The sequence below is a fragment of the Aspergillus japonicus genome (assembly GCF_003184785.1).
Source record: "Aspergillus japonicus CBS 114.51 unplaced genomic scaffold BO86scaffold_72, whole genome shotgun sequence".
Classification (NCBI taxonomy): domain Eukaryota; kingdom Fungi; phylum Ascomycota; class Eurotiomycetes; order Eurotiales; family Aspergillaceae; genus Aspergillus; species Aspergillus japonicus.
Genome location: NW_020291709.1, coordinates 1 through 20315, shown reverse-complemented (window position 1 = coordinate 20315; position 20315 = coordinate 1). Strand labels below are relative to the sequence as shown.

General features: G+C 52.3%; 4 protein-coding genes across 4 annotated transcripts; 1 reads left to right on the top strand and 3 right to left on the bottom strand.

Moving 5' to 3' along the window:
* Nucleotides 1-276: 276 nt before the first annotated feature.
* BO86DRAFT_216463 (uncharacterized protein) lies at nucleotides 277-2605 on the bottom strand. Its single transcript, XM_025666898.1, has one exon. It carries the CDS (start codon nucleotides 2415-2417, stop codon nucleotides 480-482), a length of 1938 nt encoding a protein of 645 aa, XP_025523391.1. The 5' UTR covers nucleotides 2418-2605; the 3' UTR covers nucleotides 277-479.
* Nucleotides 2606-3851: 1246 nt separating this feature from the next.
* On the bottom strand, nucleotides 3852-5806 carry erg13 (hydroxymethylglutaryl-CoA synthase). Its single transcript, XM_025672826.1, has 3 exons — nucleotides 5510-5806; nucleotides 4370-5448; nucleotides 3852-4311 (listed from the first exon to the last, which is right to left on the bottom strand). The coding sequence occupies exons 1-3, from the start codon at nucleotides 5670-5672 to the stop codon at nucleotides 4174-4176; spliced, it is 1380 nt and encodes a 459-aa protein (XP_025523390.1). The 5' UTR covers nucleotides 5673-5806; the 3' UTR covers nucleotides 3852-4173.
* A 2921-nt stretch (nucleotides 5807-8727) lies between these two features.
* On the top strand, nucleotides 8728-12215 carry BO86DRAFT_347064 (M28 family metallopeptidase). Its single transcript, XM_025669268.1, has 2 exons — nucleotides 8728-11536; nucleotides 11590-12215. The coding sequence occupies exons 1-2, from the start codon at nucleotides 9077-9079 to the stop codon at nucleotides 11773-11775; spliced, it is 2646 nt and encodes an 881-aa protein (XP_025523389.1). The 5' UTR covers nucleotides 8728-9076; the 3' UTR covers nucleotides 11776-12215.
* Nucleotides 12216-13241: 1026 nt separating this feature from the next.
* On the bottom strand, nucleotides 13242-17244 carry BO86DRAFT_216353 (DUF1765-domain-containing protein). Its single transcript, XM_025666897.1, has 2 exons — nucleotides 16113-17244; nucleotides 13242-16057 (listed from the first exon to the last, which is right to left on the bottom strand). Exons 1-2 carry the CDS (start codon nucleotides 16973-16975, stop codon nucleotides 13528-13530), a joined length of 3393 nt encoding a protein of 1130 aa, XP_025523388.1. The 5' UTR covers nucleotides 16976-17244; the 3' UTR covers nucleotides 13242-13527.
* Nucleotides 17245-20315: the final 3071 nt, after the last annotated feature.

Below are 20315 nucleotides of genomic sequence, written 5' to 3'. Positions count from 1 at the left end.
TGAGGGAATAATTGAGGCAATAACTGAGGGAATAATTGAGGGAATACTGGAAGAGTTGAATAAAGACTCGACATGCAGGGTGCGTGGTTATCAATGGCAAATGGCAGTAGGTAGGTAGATACTGTGGAAGCCCTACTCCCCCGGGTACTCGATCCCAAGGTCCTTGTCCCTGTGCTGCATTGCTGAGCTCCTGATCTTGAGGTCGCGGCGTGGTGTCATCGCGGCGATCATGGGGACCTTGAAGACGTATACTCCCCAGAAATGCAAGATCTACTCCTTGGCTGTTGTGTAGTTCTTCCATTATGGATACGAATTTGCCTCTATAGTTCTTCCATTGAGTATGCAGTTAATCACTACAGTTCTTCCATGTGGATAGAGTTAGTCACTATCAACCATAAGAAAGGCCGACTCAGTATATCAATCGAATACATTACTCAAAACATTATTTAGCTCTTCGGCAGCACCGCACCCCCCACTCCCTATTTATGCCACTTCTTCGTCTTCGGCTCCGCAGTCATCGCTCGCGATCGAGGCCCCCCGCCGCCCTCGCGTCGATGCCACGCATCCTGCGGCCACACCCAGCCCCGGACGCGCTTGGCGTCCCGACGCTCCCCGATCTGGGGCTCAGGGATCCATTTGTCCTTCCCATCAGGCAGAACCCGCTGCCGCGTCAACGCCCCCGGCCCCCCCACGTTGAGATGCGCCGACGGCTGCGACGGTAGGGGCACCGACTTCGAGAGCATGAGCAGAAAGTACAGCGCCATGCTCGCCGTCATCGGCCCGTCGAGCTCATCGGACGACATATCGTAGTTTCCCAACACCGGGGACTGACTTGCCAAGGAGCTGTCGCTGGACGGGGCCGGGGAATGCGGATACGTGCATCGGTCCATATGGTAGTCTGTCTCACGCGACTGGCCAGCGGCTAGCTTGGTAGGGATAGGCGCAGACAGCTCCAAATACCCAAAATATGGCACATCGTCCCCCTCGTCGCAGCCCGCTCGCACGCAGACGAGCTCGATCTCGGTCAGGATGAAGCCGTACCGGCACGAATGCTCCCGCATGCACCGCTGCAGATGCGCCAGGCCGTTCAGATACTCCACCCGGCGGTGGGGCGCTTCATTGCGCATCCCCGTGTTCCACCGATCAAAGGTCTTGACGATCCCCACCAGTCGCCCTCGCGGAAGGCCGGAGCTGGTCCGTTCGGTGTCGGAGGCGTAGTTGGCAAGGAAATGCGGACCTCCGTAGTTTTTGTTGCCCGATACCCGCGGGATGGGAGCATCGTAGAGCGTCAGATGCTCAGGGCCCTGCGAGACCGCCAGCGCCGCGTTGACGCGAGGAGCGTAGATGTCTCGTAGCACATTGATCAAGCCGGCTTCCGAGTCGGGAGACAGGTGCGAGCTGGGCAGTACGTTCACCGGCGTAAATTGTGACGGAATTGCGGTTTTGAGAAGCTTCGAGAGTCCATCCACTTGGTTGATGGTTTCCAGGGAGAACGACGACCAGCTGCGCAGGTTGCGAATATCCCACCAGAAGTAGTCGTGCAGCCCTCGTGTCGGGATCACGCTCACATTGCGAACAAGATTGACCGCTTGCGTGGGGGCCGTAAGGTAGGAAAGTAACGTGGTCGATTCCCCTTCCATCGGGTGAAATGATCCAACGGGCGAGCATTGAGCACTGGGCGTTCGCGTGCAGCTGTAGGGTGAGCCTGGCAGCATCAACGGCATTGGGACCTGGGCGGGAGGCCAGGTTCGGAGATGGGTTGGCTCAGCGGGTGAATGCTCAGCATAGGCTGGATACACTATGATATCCGGGGTGACTGGCGTGATAGGCGCGGTGAGTGTACCCTGAGGCTGGACAGAGCACCTGGTAACTTGCCGGTAAGTTGAGCACCCATACCGGCCCATTTTCGCTTCGTCGATGATAGATGTGGATACCGATCGAGAGTGGCCGCCAACGGCTTTGCGTTTGTACGAAGGCGTCAGACTCACCGGCGATGACAGAGCTGGGCTGTTCTGTGCCTTGTACATCGGTGGGACAGAAGCAGGCGATGATAATGCAAGATATTCCGACGCCGTGGTCCGCTGGTTAGACCGCGAGGTGGGGATCGTTGGTAGAGCACCCGGAGGGTTGCGTGTGTTGGAGAGCACACGACGCTGACGGGGCGGTCCGTTGGTAGATGTTGGCTCAATCACTACATCCTGCGGCCTGATCTTGGGAAGCAGGGCAGGACCGTGGTGGTGCCGCGGAGGTGAGCTGATGATAGGACTCGTCGCCACAGTAACAGCTGACCATGGTGAAGAACAATTAGAGTATAAAGAAGAGTCGGATGCGTGGCGGCTATGGCTCGCGCCAATAAATCCTTGCAACTGCATCGCAGGAGGGGTAGAAGGCCGATAGTAAGACAGTTCGTGAGACATGGTATTGGGCTTGAGGTAATCGAAGGTTGGATATGTGCAAGAAACTCGGCGAATGTATTATCAAGGAAGGACCAGCTTCCAAGTCTGTAATGAAGAGAAGCTTACTAGTAGCTAAGCAAGAGAAGTATTGAAAGTAACCAAGGAGATGCCGACGTATGCTAAGATTCACTCATGGTCTTCATGAACGCTCACACTGGTCATGGCGCATTTGGATGGAGACGGCATTGACATTAAATGCTCTTTGCTCTGCTACCCTTACGCACCATCTTGTTCCAAAAAAAGGAACAGCATGGCCCGAACCGGCTGCAGATGAGATGAAACATGGGGAGATCTCCATCTTGACGCCAGACCAGCAGTCAGTCCATCGGTCTAGGGCATGATGGCACGAGGGTCGGTCCAGGGACTGCCGACATCTGCTGGAGGGAAGCGCGATGCAAACGGTCCTAGGGCGAGTGGACGTGTTTCATCTGGCAGTCGCGCGTCAAGGTGTTGCTATATTTTGCATCTTCGTCTCTTCTTCAGATCTGAACCAGAGTGTCGGTTATCGGTGCAGATGTTGGTTCGTCAAGATCTAAAAAAAGACCTGAATTCGGCAGCAATTCCGTTTCATCTATTCTGGGTAATTGCACCTAAATTGATCAATGTACAGAGTTCGCGAGAGCGTCACGCCTGGTTCGTCGAGGTCAATGGGCGGCAAGGAGGTGCTTATGGGCACAACCAGTTGACCTGGACCAGTATGTCTTCATGGCGCATAGAGGGAGAGTGACTGCAAGGTTAGGCGCCGAGGGGTCTGTGGAACCACAGCCATTTCCACGCGCATTGGCTGTTACTAAGCACGGCCGTCAGTATCAAGCACCAGGCGGCATGACTTCAACAGCAGATTCATCCTAAGAATATACCAGGGGGAAAGCAGGAAGGAAAGTGAACATATGAGGGTCATCCAAGATGTCGCAGTAGGCGCCGGCCAATGTTGACCTCGGCGCCAGGCGGCCTCAGTGGTTCTTCCCTCACGAAAACCTGCAAGCAAGCGTGGGGTTGCTTGAAATTGAGCAAATCATGTCAGATCCTGATGTAAATTAGGGAGAATATCTGGTGTGTCGTGAGAAGTGCAGAGTCAAGTCGCTTGAAGAATACAGAAGAATGAAGAATGAAGAAGAAAGGCCAAGCAGCGGCGAACGTTGATCAAGCCGGCGGGGAGTAAAACAAGGAACTTGCTGCAGTTGACCACCACAGAGCACACAAATCGAGAACATGAGCAGCTTTCAACTTTGTCAGCGAATTTAATTCACACAGGCAATTCCTTCGCTGTACTGATCAATTATGCGTTGAAGAAGCTGGCTGAGCGTCCGAGGCGGGAGTCTTGGCCAAATATGCACGTGACTTATCTTAATTAGATTGTCATCGAAGGACAAAACATACAAACACCAAGAAAGCTTCGGAGTGAATAAATCTTTGATTATCTAAGATAAGAGCAAGGCCCTTATATGAAATGCATCCCAGCACCCGTCTGGGGGAGTCTGAAATCGGCCTCCATCCGAAGGCAACAAATAAAACAGTATGTAGAAACATTAAGCGCCATAACATTTGGCATGGGAATCAAACCGAGAACCCGTCAACCTCGAATCCTTGAATCCTTCTCAACGGAACTCAATGGTTGGGTTAAGGTAGGCAAACAAAATCATCATGCATGCTGGAGGGAATCTAGAAAGTCGTCTAAAGAACTGATCATGTCCAAAGAAGCACAGCTAGTCGTCATTTAGGCCTTGACCTCGTACTTGCGGCGGAACATGTCGTCCACCTCAGTCAGGTAGTAAGTGCCGGGGAAGAGAGTCTCCGTGTTGCCGGAGGGCTTGAAGTTCTTCTTCAAGTGCGCGTGCTTGCGGAGGTCGCACATCTATTTCATCACCATTAGCATTCTGCAACGGAAGATCAGCGGCTCGATGGGTCCTTACCTCAACATAGGACTGGGGAGGAAGAACAACGCGGCTGTTGAGACGGTTGATCAAGTCGAGCTTCTCAACGATGGTCGAGACATCACCGACAACCTTGGCGCTGAGCATAGAACTAGCGAGACCACTGCCGTAGGAGAAGATACCAACGCGCTTGGGCTCGCTAGGGTCGAACTTGACGTAGGACAGCAGACTGGCCAGACCGGCCCAGACGGTACCGGTGTACATGTTACCGCAGAGAGTGGCAACCTCGATGGCGGGCTTGACGCGCTCAGCAAAGCGCTTCTTGGTCAGAGCCATGAAGGTCTTCTCAACGTTCTTGTCGGTGAGGGACTTCTCGTAGTCCAGGTCACGCAGCTCAGGGGCGACCTCGGCGAAAGCGGGGTGAGTGGGGTTGGCGAGGAAGTCGTTGTAAAGCATACGTCCGTAAGACTTCTGGACCAGCTTGCAGGTAGGGGCGTGGTAGGCGAAGTAGTCGAAGCGGTCCAGGCCGGTCTTGGACTCGTCAGACACGCCGTTGGTGCCGTTCTGAGCCTTCTCCTTGAGTACCTTCTCACGGGCGTTGAAAGCCTTGTAGCAAGCATCCACAGCCTCGGTGTAGCAGCGAAGAGAGAAGTGACCGTCCACGACAGGGTACTCGCTGGTCAAGTCGGGCTTGTAGAAATCGTAGGCGTGAGTGACATAGGAGGCACGCAGAGCGGTGTCGAGCACAATGGGGGCGTCGGGACCGATCAACATAGCAACACAGCCAGCACCGCCAGTGGGGCGGGCAGCACCCTCGGCGTAGAGAGCGATATCACCACAGACAACCACGGCATCTCTGCCATCCCAGGCAGAGGACTCAATCCAGTTGAGACTGTTCAACACCGCGTTGGTGCCACCATAGCAGGCGTTGACGTTGTCGACACCTTCAACGTTGGTGTTACCGTGGGGAGCCAGGAGCTGCATCAGGACCGACTTGACGGACTTGGACTTGTCCAGAAGGGTCTCAGTGCCAACCTCGAGGCGGCCAATGGAGTTGGGGTCGACATTGTATTTGCGGAGGAGCGAGGAGAAGGTGGTCAAGCAGATGGAGTAGATATCTTTGGAGACAAGCTCAATCAGCAATGAGTTCCAGAAGAATTCAACCCAGGAAAAGCATACCTTCACGGTCATCGCAGAAGCTCATCTTGGTCTGGCCCAGACCAATTGTGTATTTGCCTTCGCTGACGCCATCGAACTTCTCGAGCTCGGCCTGGTCAACGCACTGACTAGGGAAGTAGACCTCAATGGCCTTGATACCGATGTTCTGGGGACGAGCAGCCATGGTGAAATATGAGAGGGGGGGAAGTGGGATGGTGGGGAAGATTGAAGTTTGATTAGGAGGATTAATAGAGAAAAGAACTTTTGTAGTGTTTAAGGAAAATCACAGAGAAAGAAAAGAAGAAGGGAAGAGAGGATGGTAGTGAGAATGAGAGAGGATTTCTAAGTAAAGAGGAAGAGAGAGAAGAGGGGGCGAGTCGGTATATAAGTTGTAGGAGTGCGAGTGCAAGCTGGCTGGTAAGGTACAGTGGTAGTCTATCTAGAGTGGGTTGAACTACGGAGACTGTTAACTACACAGTAAATACTAGCACGTCCCGGGAGTACTGTACATCCAAATTATTTTCTTTTTTTTTTCTTTTTCTTTTTCTTTTTTTTTTTTTTTTTGCCCCCGTTCCTTGACTTACCTTAGGCTAGCAAGACTAACTAGCCTGCAGGGGGTGGGGCTTGCCGATAGCCCCTGGTTGCTGGTTGGCGGCTGGGTGGCCTGAGGCTGGCCCGAGTCCAGTCTGATTTCTTCTTTTCTTTTTCTTTGCACCACCCACATGTGGTGTGCTGCTGCTACTGCCCGGTTCCGAATCTACTCATCCTCAACCGCAACGTGGGACCTTACTATGTATAACTATAAATCAAATCCTACTCCCACTCCTACTCTGCTATAGTATATTGAAGATGAACAGAGCTCAACATCCTCCTATTCAACCCCAATTCTACCTGTGCCATCTAAGATGACGCGGATGAGACAATTTTCTCGGAATGTGCTCCAACAGTCAGATCCACCTCCTAATTTCCACACTTGTTCATCTGAAGGTGTCCAGGATCTGGTATACGCCGTACTCTTCATCCTATCTCCCGATGCGGATGGATGCGAACTGTTTCGATCCAACCACAGCTGACCCCCCTCAGCGCATTATTACACAACCTGCCTTGCCCTTTCTTTAGTCTGACCGACTTGTGTTTGTTATGGAAAGGATCCGTAGCTAAGAAAGAGTTTACTTTACCCCCCTCCGTCTCCGTTTCCTGGGTGCTTCCTTTTCACCGACACTTACGGAGGTAAATCGCGGTATATTCGGTCCACCACAACATTTTCCTGCACGTCACTTTGCGAACTGACACCACGTAGTTGTTCAAACTGACAACAAATCTATCTTGTCACTGCAGTAGCTTCGTATGAGCTATCAGACTGCGGGAGCAGATCTTATCCCACAATTGGTGGTGTTTTCCTGTGGTACTGCTCGGTTGCTCTCGGGTGCACATGGTCCAGTACAGGAACATCTCCCAGCTTTGGCCTACACCTATTGTTCTCACGGACAATATAGAAATACTCCCGTGGCCTCTGATCCAACACGCAAAATTGTTTCCCGCTCATGTCTGGACGCATGGTGGGGGTCATCGGTCATTGATCCACCTCTTCCTCCCTTCTAACCACCCCAGTCCCTGCTGTCTTTCGGGTCACTCGGGCTTGTGATACGATAGGGTGAATACCTGTCGAACCTCAACAAGGGAAAGGTATTCTGAACGTCACGATGGTCTGCATTTCTACGTCAGGGCTACCGAGCCGGGGTGCCAGACCTAGATACAGTATGTCAGCTTACAACAGCCACAGCCACAGCGACAGCGTCAAGGTCCCAAGCACCACTAATTCAGATGCTGGATTTGAATCCTCTGTTATGCCTAATAATATCCACCCGAGGGCCGGAGGGTGAGCAGGTTACCAGAGGGATTGGGCCTGGCGAAATAATCAATCTTATCTTGTGGATCTGGCCGGTGGGATCTGTATAGGACGCTCCATTCTTGCCGAGATCGCTCTTTGCCCAACCCTCCAATTTGGCAACTTCCCAGACAGGATTTCCTGGTGGGTTCGGATTTCCAGGGAGCGAGATGGAACGACTCTGTCCAGTGTCTGCCTTGTCAATATCCACCCGCCACCTCTACGTTTTGAAAGAGTTTTTCCCGAAGCCAGGAAAAAAGGTCAATGACTCGGTGATGGGCGTGGCTGCCGTTGCCCCTCTCGTTTGACATCCCTCCTTCCACATGTGTCTCTTATATGCCCAGAAGAATTAGCAGAATACATTCCATGTACCTTGTAATAGTGAGGTTCCACTTGCTGCGCAAGTCCTCGCCATGGCCTCCAATCTTGTTCCAGCATCCAGTGAAGTTGTCAAGGTCGGAATCATTCCGGGTCACGACGGCAGATCCTGACATCCGGAGACAAGTTTGAAAACAATGCAGTGTAAGACATTGAATGGTCTGTCTAACCCGAGGGAGATTAGATCGACGGTTGTCTCCGATTTGATGTAGGTACTCGAATACTTTTGTCGAAGTCTCGAAGTAATAAAGGATGATTTCGGCCACATTCAGGCGCACTAGAAACATTGTAAGCGGATCTTTTGCGTGGATTGTAGGACCGTATTCAGACCTCGCATTCGATACATTTTCTATCTTGTTGCCAAGTCTATAATCCTAGCACGCCTGCTAGACCTTCTTACTAATGTATGGACGACTATGCGGCCATCTTTCAATCCCCGAGGACAGCAGTAACGTCGCTGGTAAGTACATAACGGTACAAATCAAAATACCGAGCATACTCGCGGTAATCATGCTGATAAGGACAGATTTAGGGCGTATGGAACGTGTATTCGAAGCTCCGTACCGATACCGCCTAGAATACTTGCGGACCTACCGATGAGGTCCTCCTCGTCATGCACCAAATGATTCTCCTGTTCATTATGCAGTACCATCATCATCATCGTCGTTGTCGCCATTGAGACTACATACATCAGCATAACCGTTGGCAATGTCGATCCTCGACTGTGTGTGCCCTGACGATCCGGTCGGGAGAAGTCTGTTCCAGGAACACTTCTGCCTAAGGAGAGCCGAGCCGGAGCCAACTGAGTGAGTGAATGGATGGACTGCGCCACGCATTAGTTATCCCGTAAGCCTCTCTCTTCTCACTGTCTCTCTCACTCTGACGGGCGGCTTGATCCGGGGAAGACCAAACCGAACTCAAACTAATCATCTGTCCTCCACCATCATTCATCTCCCTATCGATCGATCCAGGTCGCAACTGCCCCGTTATCGGGCTTCTTCCATTCTTTTCCCCAAGCCCCATTGCACTGCTGACCATTCTGAATGCCATTAATCGCATTCTAGAATCCCTGAACCATCGGCTTCCCCCCCATCCCCATCCCCGTCCCTTTCTACCTCACCCAATCCCCCATCCCCCCCTCCTCTATCGTTTCGGGGGGAGCTCCCCTTGCCAATCATTTTCTAGGCTCGCCACTCTGGGAGCATGTTTGCGCTTGTATCTTTTGCCTCATTCAGATCATGATCCCGCTGGTTCTCCGCTGATTTCGGTATCTGTGATACTATCTAAGTCGCACGGCTCCCGGGAGCTCGATACCTCCCGCCATGGGTAACGATCAGAAGTTTGAATACGAATCCCTGCCGATTCCTACCTACGAGGAGGCCGTCGGTGCCCGTCCTGGCTCTTCCCGGTCCCATCTCGATTCGTCCGACGAAGCAGGCGACAATGCTGAACGACAAGGCCTTCTTCACCGGAGTGGTCCGGACACCACTCCGCGGCCGGAGGCCCGACCTCGTGGCTATCAGCCTCCCACCGTCGAGTCCGCCCGGAATAGTATCGATGACCTCGACTCGGCCGGCTCGAGATCGGAACGCGGGTCCATGGAGGAGTTGCAACGGGAACTCGATCAGATGGACGTGGAAGATGGCCCGCAGTCATCCTCCCGCCGCTCACAGTTGCGGTCGCGGTTCTCGAAGCGCTTCAACAACTTGACCCGCTCCCTCTCCTCCTTCAATCTACCGTTTCGCCGCTTCCTCCCTACGTTTCGGTTCACGATACGTCTCGACGATGCTCGTGCAGGGCTGAAGAACAATGCGTGCATGATATTACTACGTCTTTTCGGGGTGTTCCTGGTGGTCACCGTTGTGTATATCTTCTTCATATCGGACATCTTCAACATGAATACTCGATTTATCATGGGTCAGTCCTACAGTGCCGCGTCCGTGGAGAACTTTGTCCAGGGACACATCAACGAGACCAATATCGCCGAGAATCTTAAAAAGCTGACCGCCTACCCTCATATGGCCGGTACGGAAGGCAGCTATGTGCTTGCAGAATGGGTGGAATCGGAATTCAAAAAGGCGGCGTTCGACGAGGTGGAAATGGAAGAATTCCAGGTGTACTTGAACTACCCTACTACCGACGGCAGACGGGTGGCTATTGTGGACCCACCTCAATTGGCCTGGGAGGCAGCGCTGGAGGAGAAAGAAGAGCAAACGCTGGTTTTCCACGGACATTCAAAATCTGGGAACGTCACGGGCCACCTTGTCTACGCCAATTACGGCTCTCGCGAGGATTTCCACTACCTAGCAGAGCAAGGCATCGACGTGATTGGATCCATAGCGCTGGTTCGCTACGGAGGCACGGAGTCTGATCGTGCTCTCAAAGTTAAGGCCGCGGAACTTGCTGGCGCGGTAGGCTGCATCATTTACTCGGATCCGGCGCAGGATGGCTTTGTCCGCGGTCCTGCCTACCCCGAGGGACGTTATATGCCGGCAGATGGAACTCAACGTGGAGCAGTCAGTCTGATGTCGTGGGTCGTCGGAGATGTCCTCTCGCCCGGGTTTGCCTCTACGCCAGATGAAAAGAAGAGGCTCAAACCAGAGGAAAGCCCGGGACTGACGAATATTCCCAGCATTCCGCTTGCCTGGCGCGATGCCCAGAGGCTTCTGCAGGTCCTGGATGGTCATGGTGCGCAGGTGCCAGAAAAGTGGGTTGGTGGCGTTCCGGAGGTGAAACAGTGGTGGACTGGAGCCAAGTCCTCTCCAACCGTCAATCTTATGAACCTCCAAGACGAGGTGGAAAGACAGCCCATCTACAACGTGGTAGGCAGGATTATCGGCTTGGAACAACCGGAGAAGAAGATCATCATCGGCAATCACCGTGATTCATGGTGTCTCGGAAGCGCCGATCCTGGCAGCGGTACCGCAGTGTTCTTGGAGCTGGTACGAGTCTTCGGGGACCTTCTCACCTTCGGCTGGCGTCCTTTGCGCACCATTGAATTCATCAGCTGGGATGCGGAAGAATACAACCTCGTCGGCTCGACAGAGCATGTGGAAAAAGAATTGAAGGCGCTCAAGGAGAACGCCTACGCCTATATCAACGTCGACGTGGGGGTCAGCGGTCACGAATTCGAGGCCGCAGGGTGTCCCCTCTTTGAGCGGGTCGTCACGCAGATTCTTGGCCGCATCGCAGATCCCATCAGCAACGAAACCTTGAAGGATTTGTGGCAGAAGAACAAGAAGAGAATGGGTCCGCTGGGAGCCGGGAGCGATTATGTGGCTTTCCAGGACATCGCTGGAACCTCCAGCGTGGACTTTGGCTTTGCTGGCGAACCGTTTCCTTACCACAGCTGCTACGAGAATTATGACTGGATGACGAAATTTGTCGACCCGGAATTTCAGTATCACAAGATCCTCGGTCAGTTCTGGGGCCTTCTGATTCTTCAGATCGCAGACAGCCCAATCCTGCCCTACGATCTCGAACGCTATGCGGATCACGTGGGTGGTTATGTCAGCGACTTGGAGAAGTATGCCAAGTCAAAGAGTGTTCCCATCGCTGAAGCAGCATCGGAGGCCACGATCACCTTCAAACCTCTATATGAGGCGGCCGTGAAGTTCAAGGCTGACGCAGAGCACTTCCAGCAATGGGGTCAGATCTGGCACGACGCCGTCTGGGGCGCTGGCGGATTCGAGAACAACGTGATGGCTGTGCAGCGACTGGCGTACAACGCGCGGATGGCTCACTTTGAGACCAAACTCTTGGACGACCGACCCGATGGCGGAGTAAGTCTTTCCTCTCTGCTGACCTGAATCTTGAGACTGACTGGATTTCCTAGGTACCCAACCGAACGCAATTCAAGCACGTGATCTTCGGCCCTGAACTATGGTCCGGCTACGATCCGACCCTTTTCCCAGCCATCCGCGACAGTATTGACGCGGGCAACTGGACTCTCACTCAGGAATGGATTGATCGTGTCTCAGACATCATCTCCAGCGCGAGTAACAGCCTTGTCCACGACTGATACTCCGGGTCCACATCTCGTCTATAATCATTCCACTTTACATAGAAAATACCCCTCCCCCTTTTGTTTTTCTGTCTGTCTGCCTCAGCTGCGGTGGCCACCAAGCAAGCACCACATCACACCTGTTAAATATATGCTCACCTTACCTTTCACACCACCAACTCCACTGCACAGTCATCCTCTGTTTCTCTTTTTACTTCTGTGTGTATCATTTGCGCCGCACCCTGAGAGAATCTGGCCTCACAAATAACCAACCCCTTTCCTGAATTCCGCCCGTAGATAGACCACCACACATCATTTCCTTGGAGGAACATGGACATGGCATGCATGTTATTTTCCGATTGCTTCCCAGTTTCTTTTCCCTTCACTTCTTGACACTCATATCTCTCTGGCCTCTGATCTCTCTGTACCTAACTTCCCAACAATATATACGGTGTTTCCCGCTGTTCTGCTTCCTGCACTCAATTCTGGTCCCGATTACCTTTCTGCGAGATACTGCTCTCCCACTCAGATGATTATCTATAAGGGTAAGGAGGGAGGATGTATACACCTGAATCTCCTGCGCAAGCGAGCGAGTGAACCCCAGTCCCCCTCCTGAGACTGTTCCAGAGCTTACAACCACTGTCAAAACCACAGATCAATCTTCTCTGCCCATTATGAGTCAAGTCGGGGATGCCCCCCCCCTCGTCCGCTCTCAACCATTTATTTCCTGTTACACCTGTGGGAGGAATCCTCGGGCCCCGGTTGGTCCTTGGCCGGATCGAACATCCTGCTGTCCTGTACCTACCTTAGTCTGTGCTGGAAGACTGGTCGACTAAGACGAAATTCGCCGAGCTCCTTCCCTCAGTCAGACCCGGGGGCCCGAAAGCCCCGGGAGCCCGAACTGAATATACCATCACCCTCCAGGCTGGCTATGACCGACGTCACCCATCAACCCCAGATATCAAACAACCAATCATAGTCAAAAGTAATCATTGATAAATTCCCTGAGATATGGTCTCATGAATCATGCAACGGAAGATGTTCGATGCGATAAACCATTCCACATCATCTCGTCTTCGATCTCTTTCTACTAGTATTGACAAAGACATAGAAATCTGACTAACCAACCACATTATCCACAGGTATGCATGTATATATGTAGTCAAGCAGAGTAGGCAAGCAAGTACTGTACTAGTCATAAGATTACAATCCCAATTCACACCACCGCAGACACCAGAGACCCAACCGTGTCAATATAATAAGTACTAGTTGTAGTTTGTACTGTACTATACTGCACTGCACTGCACGTAAAAAAAAAAGCCAGACCGCCCAGATGAACATGAAACAAGAAGACGCCGGGGTGGACATGTATTAAGAACTCAGAAACAATAAAAAAATAAACAGATTCAAACACCCTTGATGCTGTATGTGAAAACTTGCGCCGTGTCTCGTTTATGTGTGTCAAGATCAATATCCATCGGCCCAGTTTGAAAAAGCCCTGAGTTCTATATACAATACATGTGTTCTTGGGGGTATGAGTGGAACAGGAAAGGAAACAAGATGAAGGTGAATTCGGAAATACGGGATTAGGATTGATGCATTAGTTTAGGGATGGATCGTCCCCCAAGTTGTATATGCTTGTGCGCCATAGACAAGGTTTGGAAGGGAAGAAGGGTGGAGGAGGGGTTTGGATAGGTCGTGTCGTAGGATATAAAAGGTGATCGTTTCGAAGGTCATTTGCGGGAAGTGGCTGGACTGTACAAGCCATCATCACTTGCGGAAACTCTCAACGCCCAGCGTTGGGGTCTCAACCAATCGATCGCAGGGCACGCCCTCGTCGCGACGGCGGGCGAAGAAGTTGTCGCACTCCGAAACAATCTGTGCCCATTCCGCTAGTGCTCGGCCCGCGTATTTGCTCGCCGCGAACCGATCGTTCATGGCAAGCTTGAAGTCTAGCCCATCCGTCGTCTTGTCGGAGTCGGCGGTGTCCTCCGTCGGCGTCTCGTCCTGGTCGTCGGAGTAAGGGCTGGTCTGCCGTCCGTCACTCATGGTGTCGTCATCGCCCTCGGCGGCAGACACGTATTCCGAAGTTGTATCACACTCCGATTGCTTGGCCAGGGCCTTGCGCAGCTGGAGATGTAGTTGTGACCCCACGGGAAGGCAAGGGGTAAACAGTCGCTTGTTCTTACTCGGCCACTGAGGCCGGTCCATCCATTCCAGCGAGAATTTGAAGGAGTACGGCTGATGCGCTGTGCGAGGCCGCCCAAAATCCCCTGGCCCGTTGGGCTGCCGCCACTGATTGTCTGGTGGCTTCTCTGCCGTCACCACCGCATCAGAACCAGAGGAGTCTGACTCATCGGAACTACTGGACGAAGACCCTTCACCGCCAGTTCGCGAATTCGACGATCCCCCAAACATAGCTCTCAGGATACTCCATTTCTTTTTGGTGGGTGGCTGGTTCTCCGCAGGCTCCGGCTTCGACAAGGCACTACCTGCGAGTGTTGACTTCTCCGCTGGAGCCGGAGGTATGACGCGGTCGAAGGATACAAAGAAACTAGACGGAGACAGCTGGTTATCGCAGCGAATGATGATGATCCGACGCCCCGGCGCCGGGGTGCAGGGAGCGGACGACAATGGTGCTGAGATATCTTCCTCGGCTTTGGCCTGGAAAGCCTGATAATACTTCCAGGTCCGCTGCAGCCGGTTGTAGAGTGTCTCATATATGGTGGTGTCGAGCATGGTCGGGTCGTCGCTAAATCGACCTAGTCTCCAACAAAGCAGACGCTGAAAGTATGCTCGAACCATGGGACTCCAATGACTGAAATAATGGTAGAACAGAGACTCGTCCAGGAGGAACTTTAGACAGAGGTCGGCCTTCCTCTCTTCCGAGGCAGTCCAGGTACTCCAGATGCAGAAGAGAAAAGCGAACACGCGCACCTCAGTAAGAGAGTTGTGGCTCTGCATCATCTGACGGCAGACTTCCAACCAGAACTTCCAATCGAATAAATCGGCTTCGATGGAAAGAGAGTATCGTGTGACGATCGGGATGACTTCTTCGACGAAGTCACACAGAAGGAAGCACGCGTTATGGTCGAAAAGCGACGTTTTCTCCGCAGCGGCCCTCATTATGGTACCAAAGGACTCCGCATACAATAGCCTGGCATGATTCGGCTCGAGGGAGGATTCGGAGAGAAAATCCCGCAGCAGGATGATAAGACGGTTTTCAGCCATCAATCGATGGCTGTTCGCGGTCCCCAAGGGAAGCGCCGAGACCGCTGCATCGGCACCCTCAATGAAATCGTCGAACGTGACAGCGGACGCGGTGTGGGTGCTGTCTGGCACCTGGGGAACTGATTGCTTGTACAGTGTATCCTCTAAAACGACCAGAAGCTGCGAGTGAATTGGTAACAGGCCAGGTGCCAGGAGACGCTTTGACTTTTCTAACTCCGGTGGCAGTGCATCCGCATAGAGCACATGAATGTATTTGACAAAGACAAAGAAGAGATCGGTGTCTCGACCGCACCATCGAGTTGCCCAAGGGCTCTGCCACGGGATTTGAGCGGTACTCAGTGGAACATCGGGCTTTTGGCGAAGATACCGAACCAGTGCCGTGTGAGCATAGAACGATAGACTGCGCAAAGCGGCCGGGAAGTTTGCGGTGAGTTCCTGGGCCAACGCGCGTGTTCCGCTACCCTTGTCCAGTTTTGACTGGTCAAGTACTCGCCGGAAGACGCTCGGTGGTGTGTTCCACAATCGCACAAGAATATCTGCCACGCCAGGGCAGAAAAAGAATGCATAGGCACAGGCTTTCCCGCAAAAAGCGACCAAGCTGGCCGGAGCATGTCTCATTGACATCCGCTCCACCACGAAAGCCATCTGGGAGAGCAGGTTCTGAATGAAGATATTCCTGATATTGTGGTGGATAGATTCCAGAAGGAAGTCCGAGCCTGAGGAACCATCCGACGACTCCGATATCGACGTCGATGCATGTGTCAAGGACCTCGAGAAGTTTCGACTCGACGGAGGCATGGGAAATGGTATTCTCCACTCCGGGCGCGTCATGATTCCCACCACCGCTTCCAGATACACGGGTCTATCAGTTCCAGATATCGACTGGTTGTTCTTGCCGTTCAGCATCTCCATCAAGCCAATCCACCACTTGTTGAGAATATTGACTCGGCGATCTAGGTCTTCAGGGCGCAATTGTTTGAATGACGAGTGCGAATGGCCGCGGTTGAGAAAGGGTAATAGGGAAGAGCGAATGACATTTGCCTTCAAGGCACTGGACTTAGACTGGAACCTGGACAATGGTAAGAGAAGATGCCCCACAAGAAAATCCCTGTCAACAAACTCACTTTTGAAACTCAGCCTCGAGATTGCGGAACACTCCCCATAGTTCATCCTTCTTGCGCGGAAATTCCATGCCAGCGGCCAGGTTCGCGGTGGCTGGTGTCTTGGGCACTGGTGGGAGCACGGGTGTCGAAACATTAAGTGACGCAGCTAGCTTTTCTAACGATGTTTTCGGCATTAGTGACTGAGGCGATGAGTTGCTGGGAGTAGTCGACCCATCGAATCGGCTCTGAGTAACGACGGCGACCATTGGGCGCCGCGGGCGCTTGTTCAGTATAGTTCGTCGTCGGGTGGGAGCCGCGCTTTCAGATTCGGTGCCCGAGTCCGACTGCAGACTCGATCGCGATGATCTGGATGATGCTACCGGCGGATTCAATGTCGATTGCTCCTCCGTCCGCAGGGACCGAAGCCGAGAACTCTTCCCTGATGGAGGCGAGTTCGATAGCCACGGTTTCCGGGCCAGACTGACGAGTCTCCCTGACATCGACCGAGCTTTGGAGGGACGGGTTACCGGAGATGGAGGCCTCGTTTCGGTGGGTTCTTTAGGCGGTAATGAGGTCGCTTCTGAGCCGGTAGTCGAGTCGGACAAGTCCTCCGCGGATACAGTGAACCGCGAGACGGCAATGGTGGGCTTGTTCTTGGAACGAATGGAGGTCCGTCGCAAGATATCCTTGCCCGCCGCTACATCCTCTTTCGACGGTGAATCCGACTGGGTGGGGTGTGTGAGATCGGAGAATGTTCTTCGGAGGCCAGGGTGAGCCGCTGCTTGTGCTGCCGCTAGGTCAGGGAGGTGGTTGTAACTGGCGGCGTGATTGAGAAAGGCATGTTCGTCATTGGATTGCGTCATGACAATTTCGGAAGAAGACATGGCCGTGGTTCGTTCGTTCGGATTATAAAACGGTGATTGTAAAGGGCCCTAGAAAGATGCACATCTCCCCTCCAGCAGAGAATTGGATCGTAGCTCAGGTGGACGATTGTTGGGAGACCAGCTCCTCTAGGTACAGCAACTGCACGACACACGAGATTAAACCATGCGCTCAAGGACTTTTCCCTCCTAGCATTAAAAGTGGCGATTGCTGTAAGTGGGTTGTTTGAAACAAGGCGCGGAGGCTGTGGAGGGGAGGGCGGATTGGCGATGGATTATGGCGGTGCAGGCAGAAAGGAACAAGCGAATACGATAGTGGTGGATCACCGGGCGCTCGAGCTGAATATTCTCCCGAGAAGCTGAAATTTAAAGGCTCGATAATCTGTCAGACAAAAAGGCAGGAATTAGCCAACTCTGGCAATGGTGACAGAGAGCTGCGCGCGCTGTTGTTGTATTGCCGGACGGGGAAGAATTGCGGCGTTTCGGGGGGGGGGGGGGGGGGGGTTGGACGCCGTGGTAACGAGGGGGAACAACAAATTTGTCTTGGAAACGACAGGGCTATGGGAGTGCGAAAGCGAATGGAGGTATAACGAGGAAACGAAGACAATGTTGAAAAAGTATGGTGGTGGAGCAGGAGAAGTTTTAAGCAAGAGAGAGGGAGCGGGAGAGGGAGAGGGAGAGGGAGAGGGAGGGAGAGTGAGAGCAGCCAGAGAGCGAAGGGGAGGGACGGACAGACAGGAGACAGAAGAGTAAGTAAGAGTAAGAAGGATAAGGGAAATCCGGGCAGCGCAGCGCAACAGGCGGGCTGAAGGCAGAAATACGGGTCTCTTACAACACGCCAACAATCCCCCTCCACCGTGAGATTGAGTTGTTTGTCTTTCTCGATTTCTAATCTCTTTCTTCGTCTCTTCGCCTATAATTCCCATCGATTGGGCGCAAAAAGGGCACAACGAGGGGAGAGGCAAAGAAAATTCAAAGTGAAGCGTCCCGTTCAGCTTTCTTTATTTCGGGCCCGAGAATAGCAGCAGCAGCAGCAACAGCAACAGCAATAGTGACCGCAACAACAAAAGCAGACCAAGTCGAGGGCGAAGAAAGGACCGACTCGATTGAAGATGGGACTTCCTCCACGTTTAAGGATCCAAAGGGAGAGAGAGAGGTTCCAGCCTGTGGCTGTCGGAGCCGTCTGTTCCTGAATTAGGTTTGTGGTTTGTGGTTTGTGGTTCAATATGGGAGGAAGGACGACGATTTTATTATTTTTATTTATATTGATTATTTTTCTCCCCATTTCCTAGCTGCATCTGATGGTAGTTTTGAGTGATGATGAATTGAGATGAACCGAATTGACATGAATGTCCACAACGCATGATTGAGTACTTCGAATCGATTGACAACAACAAGGTATTGTAACTTGCAACTACGTAGTGTACCCCTACAAACCCACCTTGTCTCCCCACCCCAGACCACTTCCAACCCTGGGTTCTAGGAATCGAGTCTTTGACTCTTCTCTTCTTTACTATAGCCCCCGCATCCTCCCTCCTCTTGATTGTGTAATACTCAACATCATGATGATGGTGATTACTCATGAAATCACACCCTTGTGGGAAGCCCAGTCTCAATACCTATAAATACCTGGACTCCCTGGACGGCGACTTGACCCTCCCCCCTCCAGCCTTGCATTCTGGGGGAACGGAATCTTTCAATAATCGTTGTCATGATGAATCACCCTACAGAAGGGGATTGACTCGGTTGGTACAGTACTTGCTATGAATAACTACACTAGCTATCAGTAGGTTCGACCTCAAGGGACCAATGCTTAGTCTTTTGCGTTCTGGTGAGGACAGAGAAGGACTATACATGCCGGAGATCGGTCGATAGGGCCTGTACTGTACAGACTGTATGTACTGTACGTACAGACGAGACAATACCATACAGCAGCATTTCTGTCCCCATCACTACTCAGTGGAAAGTGGATGCTGCTGCTACTGCAACTGCATGCACGTCCAACCGACAGAGAAGAGGTGTCCAGAGATAGTCAGATATAACTAACTTACTATCTGAGTTAAGTGGTTGGTGGTGTAGGTGAGAGACTGCTGACGGTTCCCTTTTCCTCCTACTGTAGTCGCCTACCAACCAGATTATACATAGTTATCTCTACTCTGTACAGTTACAGAGTACTCCTACTATACTGGATACTCTATACTTCCGGTATGGTGACAACGAAAAGGATCAAGGACCCTGGAGCTAGGCAGGACAAAAACGGATTCAACCCTATATGGGAAATGGGGGGGGGGGGGGGGTAAGAGGACAGGGACAGGGAAGAAGAGAAGGGGAAGGGGGGCGCGGACATCCGGTGTGAAACCAACTATGAGTAATGGATCGCGCGTAGAAAAACTTGGCACTGCCAAATTTCCCGTCCAAAAAGTCGGCCAAAAAAAGAAAGAGGAAGAGGATCTTGGTGTATGTCCTCGTATGAGTACGGTGACTGTACCTTGACTCCTGTCATGATGCAATTTCTCCTATAAATAATGTCTCCTCTCCTACGGCGGTATGGAGTACCTACCGTACCTACGAGGACGACTCTTGTTTGTTTCCCTGTCGACTTGGCTACTCTACTAAGCCGGCTTTGCTTTGCCCCATCCGGGCCCCATAAAACTTACCGACCCCATCGTGTTGGTCCCCAATGGAGATGAGACCATTCTATCTGGATCGTCTCTCTCATTCTACTCATCGTCTCTCCTGAGTCCTCAGCAATGTCGAAAGAGGGGACGGATATCCTGACTCAGGTGCTTCTAATCTAATCGTTATCCTTGATTATCATTGAAACAGTGGCGGATTCCTGCCTGCGCAATTTGGTTTATCCCCGAAGAATGTCGCACAGCCATAATCGGTCCACCGGGAGACCACCGTCTGCATTCCAGGATTGTCTTCGGTCAACGTCAGGCGGTGGGATCGAATGCAAGTGAAATGTGTGACAGTTACAGAAGTAGTGAGCTACTTCATGGATGAGTGGAATAGCTGGCTGCAAAAAAAAGTCAGCAGCAGTTTTGCAGCACTCCAGCCACCCTATAGCTGTAGCCACCTACCGGCCGAATGGGATATCTCTCCCGGTTCAGGTTCGTGTCTATATGCCGACTAAGGGGATCGACTCTGCAGGCTGTGTATGTTCGGTAGGTATGCCACTAGATCTATTTAAACCTTGATAACCCTCATGATGAGATGTTGTCAACATATCGACTGTGCATTGGCTGAACGGAAAGAACTATGGCACCATAGCTTGGTGTTTCTCCTGCGCACGGGGAAGTCAAGCCCTTCCGACGAAGAGTTAGGTTTTTTTTTTTTTTTT

Coding starts and splice junctions, on each gene's coding strand:
- BO86DRAFT_216463 (XM_025666898.1), bottom strand. CDS start 2,417: ATGTCTCACGAACTGTCTTACTATCGGCCTTCTACCCCTCCTGCGATG.
- BO86DRAFT_216353 (XM_025666897.1), bottom strand. CDS start 16,975: ATGTCTTCTTCCGAAATTGTCATGACGCAATCCAATGACGAACATGCC. Junction 16,058..16,112: donor CTCGAGGCTGAGTTTCAAAA/GTGAGTTTGTTG, acceptor ACCATTGTCCAG/GTTCCAGTCTAAGTCCAGTG.
- BO86DRAFT_347064 (XM_025669268.1), top strand. CDS start 9,077: ATGGGTAACGATCAGAAGTTTGAATACGAATCCCTGCCGATTCCTACC. Junction 11,537..11,589: donor ACGACCGACCCGATGGCGGA/GTAAGTCTTTCC, acceptor TGGATTTCCTAG/GTACCCAACCGAACGCAATT.
- erg13 (XM_025672826.1), bottom strand. CDS start 5,672: ATGGCTGCTCGTCCCCAGAACATCGGTATCAAGGCCATTGAGGTCTAC. Junction 5,449..5,509: donor CTTCTGCGATGACCGTGAAG/GTATGCTTTTCC, acceptor TTGTCTCCAAAG/ATATCTACTCCATCTGCTTG. Junction 4,312..4,369: donor CTCCCCAGTCCTATGTTGAG/GTAAGGACCCAT, acceptor GTGATGAAATAG/ATGTGCGACCTCCGCAAGCA.